Source organism: Bubalus bubalis, chromosome 12, assembly GCF_019923935.1.
Source record: "Bubalus bubalis isolate 160015118507 breed Murrah chromosome 12, NDDB_SH_1, whole genome shotgun sequence".
NCBI lineage: Eukaryota > Metazoa > Chordata > Mammalia > Artiodactyla > Bovidae > Bubalus > Bubalus bubalis.
Window position 1 is genome coordinate 85,618,839 of NC_059168.1, and position 21,392 is coordinate 85,640,230.

The following is a 21,392-nucleotide window of genomic DNA, read 5'->3' on the forward strand; positions in this document are numbered from 1 at the left end:
CTATGATCTCCTTTAACTCTAATTATCTCCTTACTCCAGATGCAGTCACACTAGGGGTTAAGTCTTCAACCAATGGGGAGGGGAACACAGTTCAGTCCATGGCCAGAAGCCCTTTTGATGGGACCCTACATGCAACAGGCAAGAAAGTTAGGAATCTAGGTACACAAAGCAAGCAGAACACTCAGATTCTTAGATCCAGAGACACCTTGCCTGGCCAGGAAGCCTTGTCAGTACTTCACACCACTACCCCAAACAGCGTAGCATCCTGCCTCTGGCATCTCTGGACAGGTAATCCTTCCCTTCCATAACTGCTACCCCTAGCAGCACCCTCTAGTACTGGGTAGTTATGAATTATTTGCTGCACAATTAGAGATTGAGAAATTTAGCTTGGTCTGTGACTCAATGGGCTTCCCTGGTAGCTCAACCGGTAAAGAATCCTTCCACAATACGTGAGACCCCAGTTTGATTCCTGGGTTGGGAAGATCCACTGGGGAAGGGACAGGCTACCCACTCCAGTATTCTTGGGCTTTCCTGGTGGCTCAGCTGGTTAAGAATCTGACTGCAATGCGGGACACCTGGGTTCAATCCCTGAGTTGGGAAGATCCCTTGGAGAAGGGAACAGCTACCCACTCCAGTATTCTGGCCTGGAGAATTCCATGGATAGTATAGTCCATGGGGTTGCAAACAGTCTGACACGACTGAGTGACTTTCACTTTGTGACTCAACAGGGAAGCCCAGATTTTGATTCTAACATAGACAGTGGAGGATGTCAAAGACCAGAGTCTTCCAATACAGGCTGAAAGCAACCTTAACACTAGTGATGATTTTATTCAGAGGCAAAATTAAGTTCTTGTGGGTACTGAAGAAGCAAGTGCTAGGCCCAGAGCATCCACACACGGATATGTTCTCAGAGTTTCAGCTTAAAGGGACCAGGTATGGGATTTACAACCAGAGGGCATATCAGTCATTCTCCTCTAGACCCCTGGGTGAAGATAGAAATCCTGAGCCCTCTGCACACATCTGCAGGGAGAGCCCACTGGGTGTGTCATTGGTGCTGAGTCTTCCTCATTCCCTTATTAACTGCATCTCACCTTCCTGCACATCACAACTAGAGAGTAGCCCCCCACTTGCTACAAGCAGAGAAAGCCCGGGTACAACAATGGAAGACCCAGTGCAGCCAAAAAAAAACTTAAATAAGTGAATTAAGTTCTGATATTCTAGATGGGTTTAGGAAAGAGACCTATGGAAGGCTTTAAAACACGCTCAATACTTCTTTCCACTTTCTCATACTGCTCCATTAGCATGACATCCTCAAAGGATGGGGAAAGCAGATATCATGTGCAGGCAGCTGTCAGTGACAGAGGACTTCCTTGAGGACATTACTGTGGCTCTGAAACAGCCTTTAGCAAGAAGATGAAAGAGACCTTTTCCAAGAATAACAGCTGCAAAATGTTGCATGCATGCTCATTAGTGTCTGATTCTTTATGACCCCATGGACTATAGCCCATCAGGCTCCTCTACCCATGGCATTTTCCAGGCAAGAATCCTGGAGTGGGTTGCCATTTCCTCCTCCAGGGGATCTTCCCAACCCAGGGATCAAACCTGAGTCTCCTGCATTGCAGGTAGATTCTTTACCACTGAGCTACCTGGGAAATGTTGACATGTGGGCAAATTCTGATCAGTTGCCCTGGGATGGTACACACAGGCAGCAGCAGAGCGCATGGCACATGTGGGATGCCTGCTTATGCCACAGGTAAAGAGTTGCACACAGATTCACCCACGCAATCTTCACAGAAAGTCTGCAGTCTAGATAATATTTTTTAAATGCAGAAACGGGTTGAGAGAGGACAAAAAATAACTTGCCCAAGGTCACACAGCTAGTAAATGGAGGCATTCGGCCCAACTCACTGTCTCTCAGGTCCCCCCAAAATGACCCCACCCTCCATCCAGCACGTGTTTCCCCCGCAGGGAACTGAACTGAGAAACGTGAGCGCAGCTAACAGACTTACCCTCGCGGTCCTGCGCCGGCTCCGGGGCACCCTCCGCGGGGCGTGTCCTCCCATTCTGGAGGTTCCCAGAGAGGAGGGGAGGCGCTGGCCAACGGGGCAGCTCGCCCAGTCTCCGGGCAGGGAGAGGGAGGGAGCGCAGTCTCGGGAACGCGATGGAGACTGGCAGCCCGCGGGCCCCGGGACCCAGCTCCGGGCCCGCGCTGAGCCTGGACGCGCGGCTGGGCGTGGACACGCGCCTCTGGGCGAAGGTGCTGTTCACCGCGCTCTACTCGCTCATCTTCGCGCTGGGCACGGCGGGCAATGCGCTGTCCGTGCACGTGGTGCTGAAGGCGCGGGCCGGGCCCCCGGGGCGCCTGCGCTGCCACGTGCTCAGCCTGGCGCTCTCCGCCCTGCTGCTGCTGCTGTTCGGCGTGCCCATGGAGCTCTACAACTTCGTGTGGTTCCACTACCCCTGGGTCTTCGGAGACCTGGGCTGCCGCGCCTACTACTTCGTGCGCGAGCTGTGCGCCTACGCCACGGTGCTCAGCGTGGCCAGCCTGAGCGCCGAGCGCTGCCTGGCCGTGTGCCAGCCCCTGCGCGCCCGAAGCCTGCTGACTCCGCGCAAGACCCGCCGCCTGCTGTCCGTCGTCTGGGCCGCCTCGCTCGGCCTGGCCCTGCCCATGGCCGTCATCATGGGGCAGAAGCATGAGCTGGAGACGGCGGGCGGGGAGCCTGAGCCAGCCTCGCGCGTGTGCACCGTGCTGGTGAGCCGCACCACGCTGCAGGTCTTCGTCCAGGTAAGCGGGAGGAGCGAGCCCACCGCCTGTGTTTTCATCTCTCACGCTAGAGAGCAGTCAGAAAGTTGGGTCTCACCGCCCGATTTAACAAAGGATTTGGGGAGAGACTTGGCCAAAGGGAAGCACTAAGAGAAGTCCAAACAAGAATGAAATAATGCCATTTTGTGGCGACACGGATGGACCTAGAGATTATCATACTGAGTGAAGGTAAGTCAGAGAAAGACAAATATTACACGATATCGTTTATATGTGGAATCTAAAGCATAATATAAATGACTAAATGCAAAACAGAAACAGACCCTCAGACCTAGAAAATAAACCTATGGTGATCAAAGGGGAAAGGGAGGGAGAGACCGGGGATAAATTGGGACTATGGGATTAACAGATAAAAAGTACTATATATAAAATAGGCAAGCAACAAAGATTTGCTGTATAGCACAGGGAATTATATTCAATATCTTGGAATAACCTATATGGAAAATAATATGAAAAATATATATGTATGTAAGTATAACTGAATCACTTTGCTATAAACCTGAAACTAACAGTACTGTAAACCAACTATATCTCAATAAAAAAAATAAAGAGAATTCCAGATTTGAACTCAAGATTGATTCTGAAGTCTTCCCAGTCTTGCAGGAGTGGTGAGCAAACGTGATTGGGTTTAAGAATTACCTGGAGAGCAGGTTAAAAAATGTAGATTTCATGACCCACCCAGTTTTCTGCTTTTCTATTATCACCCAAACTAGCGATCTTTAGCCCCATGACAAGAACAACTAGTTTATTGGGTCATTGTACAGATAGAAAAAGAGGCCTAAACATTCAATGTTAATGAAGGATTTCAAAAGAAATACATATATCAACTTCAGTCTTAACAGGAATATGGAAAACTGTGGAAATAGAAATAAAAATGCAACAGGAAAGCATTCCACTTGCTTTCAAAATTGCAAAGAGTTGAACACAACTGAGTGGCTTAACATGCACACACCAAAAGTATAAATACCCTGTCAATATGTTGAGCCCCATCAGGTAATCAACCAACCTCATCTTGTATTTTTCAATCATGTCTGGAGCCCTTTCCTCTGCTCCAGCACCTTGCCAATGCTACCCCATCTTTCCGCTCCTCTGGGGGACACCCAATTTGGGGATCCCAGGTCTCCCTCTATGTTGGTTCACAAGCTTATTTTGATGGAACATATGCTCTTGTAACCTCCTGAGACCTGAGAAAATGTCCATAGAAGGTAAAAACACTTTTTGAGAATTTACGTGTCTGAAAATATTTCATTTTATCCTCTCATTTCTCACAGTATGGCTGGGCAGAACATTACAAGATGGAAACTGTTTTTCCTCACAAATTTTAAAGCATCAGTCTATTATTTTCTAGCTTCCTCATTGCTTTGAGTGAGTCTAAGGCCAGTTGGCAATGGACAGGGAGGCCTGGAGTGCTGCAGTCCATGGGGTTGCAAAGAGTCGGACACGACTGAGCGACTGAACTGAACTGAAGGCCATTCTGGTTCCCCTCCTTTGTACATGCCCTGTTTTATCCCTTTGGGAGCTTTGGAGACCTACTCTATCTCCAGGTGCTAAATGTCATAAGAACGTGCCTTGATGTGGATTTATTTTCATCCATTGTTCTGAGCACCCACACACCTTTCAGTCTTGAAGTTCATATCCCTCAATTTTGGGAAAACTTTTTTAAAATACAGTTTTATTGATTTATGGCTGGGCTGCATCTTCACTGATGCATGGGCTATTCTCTAGTTGCGGCAAGCAGGGGCTACTCCCTAATAGCTGTATGTGGGCTTCTCATGGTCGTGGCTTCTCTTGTTGCAGAGAGATGGCTCTAGGGAGAGTGGCTTCAGTAGCTGCTGCATGTGGGCCCTGTAGTTGTGGCTCCTGGGCTTAGAGCAGAGGCTCAATAGTTGTGGTGCATGGGCTTAGTCGCTCTGTGGCATGTGAGATCCTGCCAGATCAAACCTGTGTCTCCTACACTGGCAGGTGGATTTTTTTAAATTTATTTATTTATTTTAATGGAGGCTAATTACTTTATAATATTGTGGTGGTTTTTGCCATACATTGACATGAATCAGCCATGAGTGTACATGTGTTCCCCATCCTGAAACCCCCTCCCACCTCCCTCCCCATCCCATCCGTCAGGATCATCCCAGTGCACCAGCCCTGAGCACCCTGTCTCATGCATTGAAACTGGACTGGCGATCTATTTTTACATATAATAATATACATGTTTCAATGCTATTCTCTCAAATCATCCCACCCTCGCCTTCTCCCACAGAGTCCAAAAGTCTGTTCTTTACATCTGTGTCTCTTTTGCTATCTCACATATAGGGTCATCGTTACCATCTTTCTAAACTCCATATATAGGCGTTAATATACTGTATTGATGCTGTTCTTTCTGACTTACTTCACTCTGTATAATAGGCTCCAGTTTCATCCACCTCATTAGAACTGATTCAAATGCATTCTTTTTAATAGCTGAGTAATATTCTATTGTACATATGTACCACAGCTTTCTTATCCATTCATCTGGCAAGTGGATTCTTTACCAATGAGCCACTAAGGAAGCCCTGGGAAAACTTTCTTAAATGTGTTTTTTTTTTCCCTACATTATAATTTCCTCCACTCTTTTCTCTATTTTTCTTTCCAGCATGGCTATTATTTAGATAGTGAGCATCCTAAACGCCCTGTTTTCTTGTCTTTTCTATTTTCACTGCTCTCCCCTTACTTTCTGAGAATTTTCTCAGCATCTGTAAATCCGCTGTCACCCCCACCCCCACCCCCAGCCCCGCTCCTGTTGCTGCAGATTCCCAGGCCCTTGGGCACACCTGAGGACCAGCGGTCACCAAGCCTTGGAGCTACCGCCATAACTCTCGGAATCACCTTTTCCAGGTGAATGTGCTGGTGTCCTTCGTGCTCCCTTTGGCATTAACTGCTTTCCTGAACGGGGTCACCGTGAGCCACCTGGCAGCCCTCTGCTCCCAGGTGCCGTCCCCTCCCGCCGCAGGCAGTTCTGCCCCCAGCCGCCTGGAGCTAATGAGCGAGGACAGGAAGACACTGGCCCTGGGGGACCAGGCTGCCCTGGTGAGACACAAGGACTCCCGCCGGATCCGTGGCCTCCGGCGCAGCATCCAAGTTCTCAGTTAAGTTCCTGGTAACCCCGCCCGGAGTGGAAGGACCAGACCAGGGCAGTCTCCACCAATCCCTGGCCACATGGCCTTGAGCTAGTTCCTGCCTCTATCTAGGTCTCATTTTTCTCTATGCCCTGGGGAGTTATACAATCACCAACAGGCTTCTGTAAGGTACAGTAGTATAATTAAAAGAAAGAATGGGAATTGTGTACACTGACTGCCCCATCGGCTCCAGGGGGTGGCACACAAAGACAAGCAGACGCCTGGCTGCTTCTCAGGGAGTCTGGTTGTTCAGATGGACACGAGGAACCGATGTATTTAAGGACCCGCTGACCAGGCATTGTGGACGCAGGCCAGCTAGGTCTCCAAATCCGGTTCCCCACTAACTCTCCACTTTCTCTGATGCGACACTGATCTGTGTGTGTGTTTTTTTTAAGTATCTGGGCAAACTTGGCTCTGTAAGGGTGACTTTAAAGGCACAGGAAAGCAGAGGTCTCTCCAAGCACCTGTGTGATCCAGGCACACACAAAGATCCCGAAGGATGGAGGAAGGGACAGGGTCTCTGCTGCCATGTGTATGTCACAGTCTTGTGCACAGGACTGAAATCCAAGAGCTAAGTGTGATGTGATGTGCCAAGTAGCAAAAGCAGCACATGAAGGGCCTGGACTTCTTTCCATAGACAATGAGTCATCATTGAAAGAGCCGGGGCCCAGGAATGACAGGGGGACTTGCTCTTGAGATATACATGCTTGGCAGTTTTGCAGGACAGGCAGTTCAGTGCTTCTCAAACTTCCATGCATGTAAGAATGCTTGGGGAGAATTGTCAGACGTGGACCTCTGGGCCCCCATCCAGAAATTCTGATGTCTGGTCTCGGTGTGCCTGACCGTCTACATTTCTAAAAAACTCCCAGTTGAGGTGGATGCTGCTGGTCCAGGGACCTCGGTGGGTTAGAGAATGGGTTTGCCACTCAGGGCAGGAGGAGAAGGAGGGAAGGGAAGGAGGAGAAGTTTAGGTCAATGGGGCCAGTTAAGAGACTGCTGTCACAGTCCAGTGGAGGGAAGATGTGGTCCCCTGGTGTGGGCACAGTGAAGGTGAGGAGAAAGGGAGAGAGGGGAGATGCTAGGGAGTAACTTTTTAATAGACTGGATCTTGGGAGTACTGGAAAGAGAAGACTCTCTGGCTTATGACTTGGGTGTCAGATGGACAGTGGTGCCATCAGTCAACCAGAAAAAGGGGATACAGGAGGGGAGAGGCTTTGTAAGGCAGGACATTTGAGTTCTATTGTCTATGCAGTTGGGCTTCCCAGGTGGCACTAGTGATAAAGAACCCTGTCAATGCAGAAGACACAGAGGCATGGGTCCAATCCCTGGGTGGGGAAGATCCCCTGGAGAAGGGCACAGCAACCCACTCTAGTGTTCTTGCCTGGAGAATCCCATGGACAGAGGAGCTTGGCGGGCTACAGTCCATTGGGTCGCAAAGAGTCAGACATGACTGAAGCACTTAGCAGGCACACATGCACACACATCTATGCAGTTAGACGACCAAGGGGGAATATCCAGTCCTGAGTTGGGAGTATATTCTAGTGGCCAGGAGGTTATAGATGTTGTAGAAGTTTCTAGAAGCACATCAGTGGACCAGTTAGGATTAAAGTGGACATTCACTCAGAGGACAGGGTAACAGTAGGTTTGGGGACAGATCCAGACAAGAGTGGGGCTTTCCTAATACCTCAGTTGGTAAAGAATCAGCCTGCAATGCCGGAGACCTGGGTTAGGAAGATCCCCTGGAGAAGAGAAAGGTTGCCCACTCCAGTATTCTGGCCTGGAGAATTCCATGAACTGTATAGTCCATGGGGTTGCAAAGAGTTGGACACGACTGAGCAACTTTCACCTTCACTTTCTTTCCAGACAAGAGTGTGCCAGATAACTTCAAAGTTTCCTGCCAACCCCTAGACTCCAGGAACAAACTCTCAGGAAACGCTGTTGTCACCTCGGGCAGCTTCCGCCCCCCCAGAGCTGCATAACTGCTAATGTGTTTGCTGTCTGTCTCTCTCCCCACCTGTCCTGCAGGAGCCATTGTGGCCGTGTATGTCATCTGCTGGATGCCGTACCACGTCCGCAGGCTCATGTACTGCTACGTCCCTGACGAACGGTGGACCGAGTGAGTGAGGGGAGGAACCCCAGCTCATGGGGGGCGTGGCATGGGGCTGGGATTGCCTGCGCTCTCCAGGGGAAGCCCCTGGTTGCTGGCCTCTCCAGAACTCTGGCATCCATTCTAGCTGGCCCTGCCCAGTCTGTTATCCCAAAAGTTTCCAGTTCAGGGTGGGGAACCAAGCATCATCTAGAAAACTCTCTGAACTGCTCAGGCCGTGTGAGTGGCAGTCAGGGCTTCCAGCCTCCTGACTCCAGGATGGAGAGCTGCCTGCAGGTAGGGAGCAGGGCAAAGGCCATGTTCTCACAAGGAGGGAGAGAGGGAGGAGGCCTCAGAGCTGGGATTCCACGAGCTAACAGAGGCTGCTTAGAGATGAGACCGTGCACACCCATTTCATGACACAATGGAAGAAAACCCAAGCTGAGAATCCCTTCTCTTCCTTTTGGAAATCACTGCACCCTGATGATAAGCGAAAGTCAGACATCTGAGAGGAGAGAGATCCTATGTGGCCTCCAAGGAAATAGCTGTGTCAACAGATGACTGGTTCTCGAGAGCTGCAATTTCCCCTACACACAGACACACAAGTACACACACACAAGTACATGCACACATATGCACAAGCACAGGCACACAGGTGTACACATACAAGCACGCACACACAAACACAAGTGCACGCACACATATGCACAAGTGTGCGCACACATGCACAAGCTCGGACACACATGTGCACATATATGAGAGTGCACACACACAAACACACACACAAGTGCATGCATACACAAGCATGCACACACACACACACACACACACACACCAACATGCACACAGGTGCAGCCCTTCCCAAGGCGGCCAGGGAATTCTCAGAATGCCTCTCTCCCCATCACGAAGCCACATCTCCTTGACCTCATGCAGCAGCACAAGGCTCCCCACGCCTCGAGAGCCTGGACGATGGTCTCTGTCTATCAGTAGGTGTGCTTTTCATTCTGCAGGCAGCTGGGCCTGGCAGCCAGGAACAGGGACTCCGATGCTGGGTGGAGCGTGGCAGCCTAGGGCAGCCAGTGCTGATGGAACGTTTCTTGAATGCACGTTGTGCTTCTCGATAGCAGGAAGCAGGCCCTCCTGACCTGGCCCTGTGGAGGGGGAGATGCTCCCAACAGGAAGGGGAGGACCCGGTGGGCAGGCAGCAGGCCCTCTAACCAGCCTTCCGGGTTTCCCTTCCAGCAAGCTCTACGATTTCTATCACTACTTCTACATGGTGACCAACACGCTCTTCTACGTCAGCTCGGCAGTGACCCCTGTCCTGTACAACGCGGTGTCCTCCTCCTTCAGAAAACTCTTCCTGGAGGCCCTCGGCTCCCTGTGTCGAGAGCACCACCCCATGGAGTCATTCCCCCCAGGGACCCCGGAGCCCCGTCCAAGTGGGTTAAGCTTACAGCTCTGGGGCTCCCCCAGGACCCCCAGCCTGGATGAAATTGAATAATGAGCAGAACAACCCTGAGTGCCTAGCCCTCTAGTGCTCAGCAATTTCAACGCTAATAAGTCAAGCCGCGTGATCAGGTGGACCTAAAGGGAACCCAACTCTGCTGCTGACCAGCTGTGTACCTGCAGGCAAGTCACTTGCCCCTCTTAGCCTCAGTCTCCTCATCTGTATGAAGGAGATGAATAATACCCGTCTTTTCATGCTGTCTGATGATTACATGCTTAGTGCCTAGAGCATAATAAAGAATATATTTTCGCTGCCATTGTTTTTGTTGTTACTGTTGTTACTACTATTATTTCTTTTTTCTCTGCTCTCCTAGAAGTCTACCAGCTTTTACAGGTTGTGGGCTCAGTCGTCCCATGAATTTCCACAAATGACAAATCCACAGCACCCAGAGCATTGTTAGGTCACATAAGTCATAGTAAAATCCTCTCGTCTTTCCCAGTAAGGGAGCAGCTATTCACCTTACCAGGGTGTTCTGTGCGCTTCGGAGAGCCTGTGGTCACCAGCTGCCCCCCTCCTCTCTGGCCTGCATGTCCACCTGCTCTAAAGGACAGCCCTGCAGACGCTCTCCAGCCAGCATGGTGTTCAGAAGAGCTGCACTTCCGCTCTTCTCGTCCAGGCAGGCTCCCTCCAGTCTTCCACAGACCCCATTCCCTCCCCTGTCTGCACAGGCTTGACATGCCAGGCTTGCTCCTGAAGCCTTGTGAGGCCTGAGAAAGGATGGTTTTCCTATGAGTGTCTAGAAGCTGTTGAAGCTACAGGCTTGCGAAGGGGCAGGAAGAAAATACTGGGGCGCAGACTAGAAAGACCCAGAAGAGGTTCTTTCTGATGAACTGTGTTGATGTTTCTCCGAACTGAGTCCAACTCCTGATCCACCATCACCCACCTGGTTCGTGTCAGAACCAGCACCTGTGCACACACATCACGTGCACACAATCACACAGACACACCACACGCACCACGTGTGCATAATCACAGACACACCACACACACACCATGTGTATGCAATCACACAGACACAGCACAATCAGACATACCACATACAATCACACAGACACACCACACACATCACATGCACACACAGATACACCACACACACCATGTGTGCACAATCACACAGACACACCACGTACACACAATCACACAGACACCCCACACACACACATGTGCACAATCACATAGACACACCACACACACCACATGCACACAGTCACAGATACACCACACACATGTGTGCAGAGACACACCATGTACACACACACAGACACCACACACGTGCGTGCACACAATCACATAGACACACCACACACACATGTGCACAGACATACCATGTACACACAGACACACTACACACATGTGTGCACACAATCACATAGACACACCACACACACCACATGCACACAACCACACAGATACACCACACACACCATGTGTGCACAATCACACAGACACCACACACACCACATGCACACAATCACAGACACACCACACACACCATGTGTGCACAGTCACACAGACACACCGCGTGCACACAATCACACAGACACACCACACACACCACATGCACACAATCACAGACACACCACACACACCATGTGTGCACAGTCACACAGACACACCACGTGCACACAATCAGACACACCACACACGCACCATGTGCACACACATGCATGCACATGTATCACACCACATACTTGACACATACATACTTGACAAATCAACACACTACACACACACACCTGGATGGGCACCTTGTTTGAAGTGAGAAGCTGGAAAGGGCAAAGGAAGACAGGACGTGCGGTTGGAAGAGGAAGGCCCAGGCTGGGCACACAGCCCGGGGTGCTGTACAGGGAGTGCTGTGTGGCTGGGAGGCGACTATCCCAGCCCCCAGCCCCAGCGGCTGTGAGAAAAGGCCAGAGGCGATGACACACACCTCACGGGGAGCCTGCACAGAGCCAACCACCCTCCTTGTCGGGGAAGAAGGGCATCCTGGAAAGGAGTCGCCCAGCGCTGATCTCGGGGACCTCCCATCAGGTGGCTCTGCAGTCGGGCATAAGGCCGCCCAATGGATGGACAAGGACATGCTCCACATGGGCATGTGGAGGGGCAGCCCCTCTCTGCCCTGCGTGGCTGGGCTGTGGCACTGGCTGAGGACGCCTGTGGTTGTTGTTGTTAAGTTGCTCAGTCATGTCTGACTCTTTAGGACCCCATGAATTGCAGCACGCCAGGCTTCCCTGTCCTTCACCATCTCCTAGAGCTTGCTCAAACTCATGTCCACTGAGTCAGTGATGCCCCTGTTGTTTTTGGTCAGTAACTAAACCATGTACAACTCTTTGAGATCACATGGACTGTAGCCCACCAGACTCCTCTGTCCATGGAGTTCTGGCAAGAATACTGGAGAGGGTTCCCTTCTCCAGGCAGGGATCGAACCTGCATCTCCTGCACTGGCAGGCAGGTTCTTTACCACTGAGTCATCTGGGAAGTCCTGTGATCTGATCTTAAAGGCCCATCTCTGGAGCTCTAGTAAAGAATCTTTGTCTTCAGCTTCTGATGGTCCCCAGCAATCCTTGGAATTCCTTAGCATGTAGATAGACCACTCCAATCTGTGCCCATGGGCCCAAGGCATTCTTCCTGTGTCTCTTTCTCTTATAAAGACACCACTTATAAGTAGATTAGGAGTCAACTTGACTCCAATATGATCTCATTTCAACTAACTACATCAGCAAGAACTCTATTTCCAATTAAATTCACATACTGAAGGACTGAAGGTTCAGGTCAGTTCAGCCGCTCAATCGTATCTGACTCTGCGACCGCATGGACTGCAGCATGCCAGGCCTCTCTGTCCATCACCAACTCCCAGAGTCCACTCAAACTCATGTCCATTGAGTTGGTGATGCCATCCAACCATCTTATCCTCTGTCATCCCCTTCTCCTCCTGCCTTCAATCTTTCCCAGCATCAGGGTCTTTTCAAATAAATCAGCTCTTAGCATCAGGTGGCCAAAGTATTGGAGTTTCAGCTTCAAAACTTTGAATATTCAGGACTGATTTCCTTTAGGATGGACTGGTTGGATCTCCTTGCAGTCCAAGGGACTCTCAAGAGTCTTCTCCAACACCACAGTTCAAAAGCATCAATTCTTCTGCACTCAGCTTTCTTTACAGTCTGACTCTCACATCCATACATGACTACTGGAAAAACCATAGCCTTGACTAGACAGACGTTTGTTGGCAAAGTAATGTCTGTGCTTTTTAATATGCTGTCTAAGTTGGTCATACCTTTTCTTCCAAGGAGTAAGCATCTTTTAATTTCATGGCTGCAGTCACCATCTGCAGTGATTTTGGAGCCCAAAAAAATAAAGTCAGCCACTGTTTCCACTGTTTCCCCATCTATTTGCCATGAAGTGATGGGACCGGATGCCATGATCTTAGTTTTCTGAATGTTGAGCTTTAAGCCAATTTTTTCACTCTCCTTAGGACTTCAATATATCATTTTGGGGAACACAATTCCACTCAGCACCACCTAAAGCCCACTCTTTCTGGCAGGGTGGATTGCCAGCCAAGGAAAAACCTTGCATAGAGTAAAGATCCTAAGAGAGAAAAACTGCTGCTGGCCAGAGTTCTAGAAGAAAAGGCACAAGGAAACTGGGACAGTCTATTCGGCGAATGACAAATGCAGTCACAGAATTTCTGTTTCTCCTCTAGACCTGAAGGACTTGAAAACTCTGTACTGGCCTTTCCAACTGTTTCGCTAATTAAAATGCTAATTCCTTTTGAGCTGGAAGTCTTCTTAAGCCAGTAGACTGAAAAAGAAACAGCAGCTGTGGACACTGGACTTGCCCTTGGTTCATGGTTTTCCCTGAAATGAGGGCTGTCTGCAGAATCTGAAGCCAGACCTGAGAGGTTTAGTGCAGACACCTTTATTGGAAGTGGTTTCTAAACCTTGATGCTGGGGGTTTCCTGGACTCTGGATGGTACTTATGTGCTGCCTGTGGTACATGCATGAACCCAGAACCACCTTCAACAGGCAACCCAACACCTCTCCTCTCAGTGAGAAAATTCGGGATCAGTATTTTTCATTGCACAGAGTCTTAGAAGCCAACAGCACCTACTAATACACAGCATTTGGTGGGAGTAAATGACTCAAAATAAGAAGCAGCTGTGATGTTAATGGAACTGTCCTTACACTTGCAGGGATGAATATAGATTCATTTTGTCACCTGAGACCTGTGTGATCTCAGATGAGTCACCTAGCCTTTCTGAGCCCTAGTTTCTTTTGTGTAAAATGATACCAATGATCTACTTCAAGTGTTAATTGTGATGATTAAATGAAATAATGGACAATTAGTCATCTAGTAAAATACATAACCATAGTATATGGTGAAAAAAATTTGCTACTCACTGTTGCTGATTTCATAGCTAACATATGGAGCTGGTTGACTTGGCAAAGGAACCAAGGAGTGAACCCAAGTCTCCCAGTTTCAGATTCCATGCCCTCTGCACTGCCACATCCTGTGTTGAGAACACTGACATCCATATAAATGTTGCTCGATGTTGCTCCATATAAATGGAGCACAATTTCTCCTCCTTTATTGCAAGAGTCTTAGATTGCTGAAAGCATTCAGGAAAAAAGAATCAGTATTATTGGTGTGAACCTACTATCGTTATCTGGTTTTGGGGTGACTGTTATCTGGCCTTGCAGAAGTACAGGATTCCATATTTCCCAAGGTTCTGGGCGAGTTTTTTTATTGTGTTTATGTACACATAAAAATGAGCACTTTCACAATGTATACAACCATCACTACTATCTATCCTAGAACATTTTCTGGAATTTTTATTATACAAGAATCCTCTCCTCTTTGAAGGCTAATTACTGTAGACCAACTCTCATTTCTGTGAGTCTTCTTTCTCTACTTCTGCAAGAGATGTACTAGTCTCCCCTTATGATTACACAATTTACCCCTTCTCATATTTCTCAGAGTTATTCATATTTCATAGTTGGCATTTTTACAAAGTTTGGGGACAGTCTTATCACCCTGAGTAGAACCTGGGACTTTAACTTAAAACATCCCATTGCCTATTTAATTTTTAAATATGAAGTCCTAGTCTGATTAGCTTTCTTGACACAATCTGAGTCAAGAAAATTAATTTCATTATTGACAGTTTTAGATATGTTCTTTATTCCCCAAGTTTTCTTGCTTTTTACCCCCTTTCCCTCCCCAGTTCACTCAATTCCTACATTGATTTTGTCAGTGCTGATTTTCCCTTTGATGTTTAAAGTGTTGGCCATCCAGTTTTTCCCTTTTAGCAGCTACTCTAAATGTTTTTAACACATGTTTAAATGTTCCTTTTTCAATAATTATGTTAATCACTTCTACCCCTAGTAAACCAAGAATTTGTGCTCAATTTCCCTCATTTTATCAATTCCTCCATCACTGACCGCTCCCACCCCCAGCTCCCATGTTGGGATCAGCTAAGATAGAAGAGATTCATTCATTCACTCAGTGGGCATTTCACGAGCATCCACCATGTGCTGGGCATAATCACGGCTCTGAGAACAGAGCAGCGAAACTATCTCATACAATTCCTACTTTCAAGGGGAAAGACCAGGAAAAAAAGCAGAGACAACTAAACCCACTGTGTTCTGGTACACTCAGTGAGGGATGACGGCACTGAGGAGGGGGCTTCTGAGTATTAAGGGCCCAGAGGAAGTGAGGGAGGGGTCCAGGCAGATGTGAGAGGGAGGAGCACCCTGGGCAGAGGTGGGCACCGGCCTGGCAGTGGCCCCAGTGGTCCAGGAGGGCCAGGCAGCTGATACGCAGTGGCCCCAGAAGTCCAGGAGGGCCGGGCAGCTGATACGCAGTGGTCCCAGAGGTCCAGGAGGGCCGAGCAGCTGATACGCAGTGAATGGAGGAAGAAGTAAAGGGTGAGCAGAGATTGGGAACATTCCTTGTGCTGTCCTCTAGACTTTTTTCGGCTCACCTCCCAGCTGTCTGTTTCACTCTTGAGCTGGTCTATTTCATCTGCCCACTGAGGTTTTAACTTCCAAGATCTGTAATTGCTGTGTTTTTTTTGGTCCTGGATACAACACCATCTTTTCCCCTGAATTTAATTACACTTGTTTTATAGGATTGTTTGCTGTACTGACTCATTATGGAGGTTATCACCTCCTCCCTTATAACATTTCCTTTATTTTTGTTATGAGTTTTACTTGTGAGTTTATTTTTGTATTGTACTAGGGAGCTCATGTCTGCTATTAACTGCCTCAAGTGACTGTGGGGACAAAACAATGCCACGGAGAGGGGGCTGCTGTGAGTTTGTCTTATTCACAAAGGCCTGGCCCCCCAGGGCCCCTGCCTACCTGGGGATCCACACTCTCTCAGCCTGAGCTTCAACCCATCAGCTGCAAGGAGCTCAAACCAGTCAATCCCAAGGGAAATCAATCCTGAATATTCACTGGAGGGGCTGATGCTAAAGCTCCAATACTTTGGCCACCTGATGAGAAAAGCCAACTCATTGGAAAAGATCTCCTGATGCTGGGAAAGACTGAGGGCAGGAGGCAACACGGGATGAGATGATTGGATGGCATCACTGACTCAATGGACACGAGTTTGAACAGACTCAGGGAGATAATGAAGGACAGGGAAGTCTGGCATGCTGCAGTCCATGGAGTTGCAAAGACTGGGACATGACTGAGCAGCTGAACAACGAGCACATCTTACTATACACTTACTTTTATGAATTTATTCTTTTCTTTCCCAAACTACCCTTTCTGTCACACATTGAGATTTCAAGCAGGTAGTTCTCTAAGACAGTGCAATTCATTCCCACCAAAGAAACAATACATGCATTATGAATTTTATTTATAAGGCTGGAACAAACAAGAATGTTAGGGTTTTTTTTCAACTTTAAATTAACGAATAAAACAGGAAGAGCAGCCTAGATGCCACCATTTATGAAAGACTCAAGAAGGTAGAACTCAAAAAGGTAAGTTTTTATTCCAAAATAGGAATAATGACATATACAAAGTGATCGTTTTTTTAGAAACATTGATCTAAATTTTTTATACTCATGGACTATTTTTTTTTTCCTCAGGGAAGAAAAGATTGACATTAACTCTTTGGCATCATCTTTGAACATAATTCCTTCTCGGATTAGTATCCATTAGAGTGCTTATAAACGTCTAAGATGGATGGACAACAGTGCATTCTGCTGAATCATTTCTGAGGACCTTTCAACTCTTCCTCTGGTTACGGGCCACTCCACAAACAGTGTGGTGGGCCGGGGAGACGGACCCCGGAGTCTGCTCTGCTTCTCTTCTTCCCCGGAGTCTGCAGCTGTGTGATCCTGGGGTGATGCACTGTTTCCATCTCAACTGGCTCACCTTTCAAAGGGGAAGAAAGATGCCACAGCACAAGGCTGCTGGAAAGGGTGAGCAAGATAGTGAAAGCACCTGGCCCCGGGCCCGGCCTCTAGGGGGCACCCTAACATGCTGGTTTAAAACGTATTCCGGCAGGCAAGGCAGAGTACGGGTATCACAGTACAACCGTGACCTTGTCTGTCCCCTTCCTCTCTGCACAAGGACCAAACATTCAGAAGAGAAGACGAGCAATTCAAGGAGATTAAAAACTGAGCTTCAATAAATTAGAGTCAGAAGTCTAGTTCTTATCAGCTACTTTCCCTATCGCTTTGGTTGTTTTGTTTGTTTCAAGAAAGACGTTTGGCTCTCTTTCCTTTGTAAGGCAAATTCTGTTTCTCAAGGTCAATCTCTGCAACCCTAATTACCTTCCTGCAAGCCCTGTAGTTTTTTTAAAAAAAGTTTCTTTTCACTTTTGCCCTTTCTAAGAGGTAGGGTATTTACCCTATACTATTTTAATAGAATCGTATTTGCTCTGAAGTGAAACTATTTGTTTTACTTTATTAAATGTGATGCCTTTGGGCTAGTTTCTAAAAGAGTAACCTTACACAATTCATAATTAAGTGAACCTACTTCGTTTTTCCTTGTGTCCAGCCTTTATGGTTAAAATGGTCTTTTGGACTATTGCTCTGGAGTAGGTTAGAGGGAAACCTACTTAGCCAACACCACATCCATCATCTGAAATGCTGGCATCTCTACAAAATAATCCAAGAAGGATCCTTCAGAACTAAGAGGAAAGTCAAGTTTGTCCAAGTGTGTCCGTGGAAGCATATGGATGTCGTGACAGTAGGCAAAACTTTGTTCTTCATAAAATGAACTTCGATACAGGCCAGGGCTGTGGGGTCTGGCCCGGAACCTAGGGGTCTGGGGTTGGAGTTCTTGCTCACCATCCACTCGTCCCTGTTGCTCTCAGTAAGTCTCCACGCATCTCTGGGACCTATGGTTCCCTGGCACCTACCATGAAGGTGTGGCAACAAACACCACTGGGTCCCATCCCGGTCCAGACACCCCGGGGTTCTAATTCTTCCTTTAGCCTCAGCAGCCTGAGGTTGGGCAGGCTCCACCCTCAGATGTGCCGTCCGGTCAGGAAGAAGAGTGGCCGGTCCTCCTTGGCGTTGGCTGTCTGGAATTCATCTCGCAGCCGAAACTGCCACTCGTCTTCCAGCTCCAGGCGGACGACTGTCTGGCGGAGCGAGTTGCGGTCCTGACAGATCACACACAAGGTGGCACCTGTGTGGACAACGGCAGAGGTGTGTGAACGGAACAGGGGAGTTTCTGCGCAGGAAAGCTCCCGCCCGGCTGCCGTTTGCCAGAACAAAAGACAATGCTGCTTTTGGAAGGGAAGAGCCAGATGTCCAAGTGAGCGCCTGTTTCCAGGGGCTGCTTCGCCATCTTAGCTAGACAGTGAGCATGTGACTTGGCAGGTTTGGCAGATGAGACAACATGGAACCAAGAAATGATGGCAAAGAAGTGAGCAGACAGGGAGAAGGAGAAAGACTCTTAGGATCACAAACCAGCATCCTCAGCTCCAGCGCTGGTGGGAAACACTGCACCCCACAGCCTAACCCTGCCCTCTTCACCCATTGCAGTCAGCTGCCCACCCAGGCCCCCTGTGCCTCCTGCCTCTCCTCCTGCCTGGCAACGTGAATTCTCCTTCCTCTCGAACCCTAGCACACATCAATAATCATGAGTGTTCATACCATCTACCCCCCTACCTCCATATCCCATCCTTCTATTAGACAAGATGTTTCCCAGGAGCACAGAATGTTGCGGAAACCTCTGACTATTTCCCCAAAGCTTATGCAACCCCGATGCTCACTCAACACCTCACAGAGAGGAAGGTGGGCGTCACGTCCAACCAAGAAAAAGTGAAGATCAATTAGGGATGCCAGCTGGATTGGAAATAGTGTTTTTAAGTCATACTGAATGAACGTTTCCCACTCTCAACCACTCCAGCACGAAAACACCTATAGAGGGAGAAAGATTAGAAGGAAAGTAAAGATACACGCAGCAGCCCAGGACAAAGAAGAACTCATCCACCAAGAAGAAAAATGTCTAGGAGGTCTGCATGCTTAGGCTAAGAGCCTGGCCTGAAAAGCAACAGAAAAGTTGAAAATATCTGCTGGTCACTGGGAAGAAAGGGGATGTGTCTTATCTCTGTGCAAACAGGTAGAGGGGAAGAGCCATCCTGGGATCCCACCCCAGCCTTCTTGTGCCTCCCTGGAGAGCCGGGAAAGTCACAAGCCCTGAGTCTCAGTTTTGCTGTTCTTGTTAGTCGCTCAGTCGTGTCTGACTCTTTGTGACCCTGTGGACTGTAGCCCACCAGGCTCCTCTGTCCATGGGATTCTCCAGGCAAGAATACTGAAGTGGGTTGCCATGTCCTCCTCCAAGGGATCTTCCCAACTCAGGGATCAAACCCATGTCTCCTGTACTGGCAGGCAGATTCTTTCACTGAGCCACCAGGGAAGCCTGAGCCTCAGTTTACTTGTTGCCAAAAAGGATGGGGACCAGGTTCACCTCCACAGAGGTGCCAGTGACGACAGCCATTCAAGTCAAGGTCCACCGTAAGAGCACGAGAAGTTACCTTTCAGAAAATGAAACTTTTTCAAAAAGCTAGCGCCCACGAAAGAGTCACAGAGGTAAAGCAGGAGTCCACTGAACACGAAGTCAGAGCAGCTGATGTTTAAAGAGTGGGGCCTGGAGCTCACGTAACACACAGAGATCTGGGGGGGAAAAAATGGAATCCATGAGAAAAGTCATTTTCCATGAAACACCCCACAGCACTGTGCTAGAGCTTTGCATCTAACACACACTAACTGCCAGGTCAAGCTTGGGCTTGGAGGACCAAACACAGCATTCAATGTCATTTCCAAATCTTATGTTTTAAACATCAACTCCGAGACTTACCCAGATATATCTATTCATTACCTCATTTGAGAATCAGAGATGTTCTGGCATTAGTAGTACGTTTGATCCCTAACTTTCTATATCAGGGTGTGTGTGCTAAGTCGCTTCCGTTGTGTCTGACTCTTTTCGACCCCATGGACTGTAGCCCGCCAGCTTCCTCTGTCCCCAGGATTCTCCAGGCAAGAATACTGGGGTGGGTTGCCATGCCGTCCTCCAGGGCATCTTCCCGGCCCAGGGATCAAACCTGCATCTCCTGTGCCTGCACTGGCAGGCAGGTTCTCTACCACTGAGCCACCAGGGAAGCCCCTTGATATGGGGGCACACCATTTCAATTCTTTCAGCCTTTATCTTATCGACTGTAAAGCGGGGGCCAGGCCAGAGCTGACACAGTTGGGGGGCTGTAATTCCAAGTTCTGGGTTCTAGCTCCCGTGTTGAGGGACTTCTCTGATTGATGGGCTCGACAGGGCCCCCTCAGATGGTTACCTGAGACCCCAGGTTCAGGTAGCAGTCCACGGACAGCACGGGGTGGCCGAGATTCTTCAGGGACAGCGGGAAGAAGCGGTGGCTGTGGTGCTGGAGGAACTTCTCCAGGAGGAGCTGCGCGGGGGCCGCGAGGAACGTGTGCTTGCTGTCGGGGGCGCAGATGTACTGGGCGGGCACGACGGCCATGGGGCTGTCCGACACCTGCGTGGGGACGGGCGGGCGTCAGCCACTCCCGGGGACCCGGGGTGGGCCTTCCCGTCGTGGATGGCTGTGTGCAACCGTGATGTGAGAACATATACGTCCACGGTGAAGCTCTCCATTAAGGAAAAGTTGGCTTAAAGTGGGATGTGTGAAAACTGACCACGGGATGAGTGACTATAGACAATGACCACTCCGTGCAGAGACCTGGCTGTCTTGTCTAGAAAAAAATAAAGAGAACCCAAGGACCCAGTGTTCCCCCAGATTCCGAGATGTCAGCTTCTGGGAAGGGTCAGCCTTCCCCCTGACCTCCAGATCCTCTCTGTCTCCTGTCCAGTCCCACTGGTCTTCCTCTCGACAGCCCAGCCCTCTGGGCCCACAATCTCTTACTCCATCACCAACGTATTTCCCAGGCTGGAGCCAAACAGACTGTGCACATACATAAGACTACTCAAGTCCTCTGATGGACACCTTTCAATGGGTTCTCCTACTTCTTCGGCTTATCTCTGCCACTCTCCTCCATGGATCAAAGGGACCTTCAAGGCAGGGGTGTGCCAGCGCCCTACGGGTTCCTGGAGGATACAGATCACCGAGGACATGTCTCCCCCCACCTGGAGGCTGTCTCCAGGGCAGATGGCACACCCATCAAGCTAGCCTGTCAGTCCCATTCAGGCAGTATTTAGCAGGTGCTGTCCCGGGGACCCTAAGAAGAGCACAGTACCACATCTGACCCCCAAGGGCTCTGCCCAGCAGAAAAGCCAGACAAGTGAGCAGCAAAGACACTAATGGAGATGTGCTCAAGAAATCACGCAGAGAGAGAGCGTGGGG

General features: G+C 49.0%; 2 protein-coding genes across 9 annotated transcripts in view; one reads left to right on the forward strand and one right to left on the reverse strand.

Moving 5' to 3' along the window:
- The first annotated feature begins 2,090 nt into the window (after positions 1-2,090).
- On the forward strand, positions 2,091-9,822 carry NTSR2 (neurotensin receptor 2). The gene is made up of 4 exons (XM_006073744.3): positions 2,091-2,785; positions 5,693-5,942; positions 7,999-8,089; positions 9,302-9,822. The coding sequence occupies exons 1-4, from the start codon at positions 2,162-2,164 to the stop codon at positions 9,558-9,560; spliced, it is 1,224 nt and encodes a 407-aa protein (XP_006073806.1). The 5' UTR covers positions 2,091-2,161; the 3' UTR covers positions 9,561-9,822.
- Positions 9,823-16,531: 6,709 nt separating this feature from the next.
- GREB1 (growth regulating estrogen receptor binding 1) overlaps positions 16,532-21,392 on the reverse strand; it is a 133,734-nt gene continuing 128,873 nt past the window's right edge. For 7 of the 8 annotated variants that reach the window (XM_044926237.2, XM_044926239.2, XM_044926240.2 and 4 more), the window contains 3 exons: positions 20,367-20,567; positions 19,560-19,698; positions 16,532-18,205 (listed from right to left, as the gene is read on the reverse strand). In XM_044926237.2, the coding sequence (XP_044782172.2) occupies positions 18,042-18,205; positions 19,560-19,698; positions 20,367-20,567 (504 nt within the window). In that variant the 3' untranslated portion in view covers positions 16,532-18,041. The remainder of the gene's footprint in view (positions 18,206-19,559; positions 19,699-20,366; positions 20,568-21,392) is intronic. The other variant, XM_044926236.2, reaches the window with a different exon arrangement.

Bases quoted from the DNA above. Each gene is read 5' to 3' on its own strand.
- NTSR2 (XM_006073744.3), top strand. From the start codon at position 2,162: ATGGAGACTGGCAGCCCGCGGGCCCCGGGACCCAGCTCCGGGCCCGCG. The intron at 2,786-5,692 runs GTAAGCGGGAGG...CACCTTTTCCAG, and splicing joins CGCTGCAGGTCTTCGTCCAG to GTGAATGTGCTGGTGTCCTT. The intron at 8,090-9,301 runs GTGAGTGAGGGG...TTTCCCTTCCAG, and splicing joins CCTGACGAACGGTGGACCGA to CAAGCTCTACGATTTCTATC.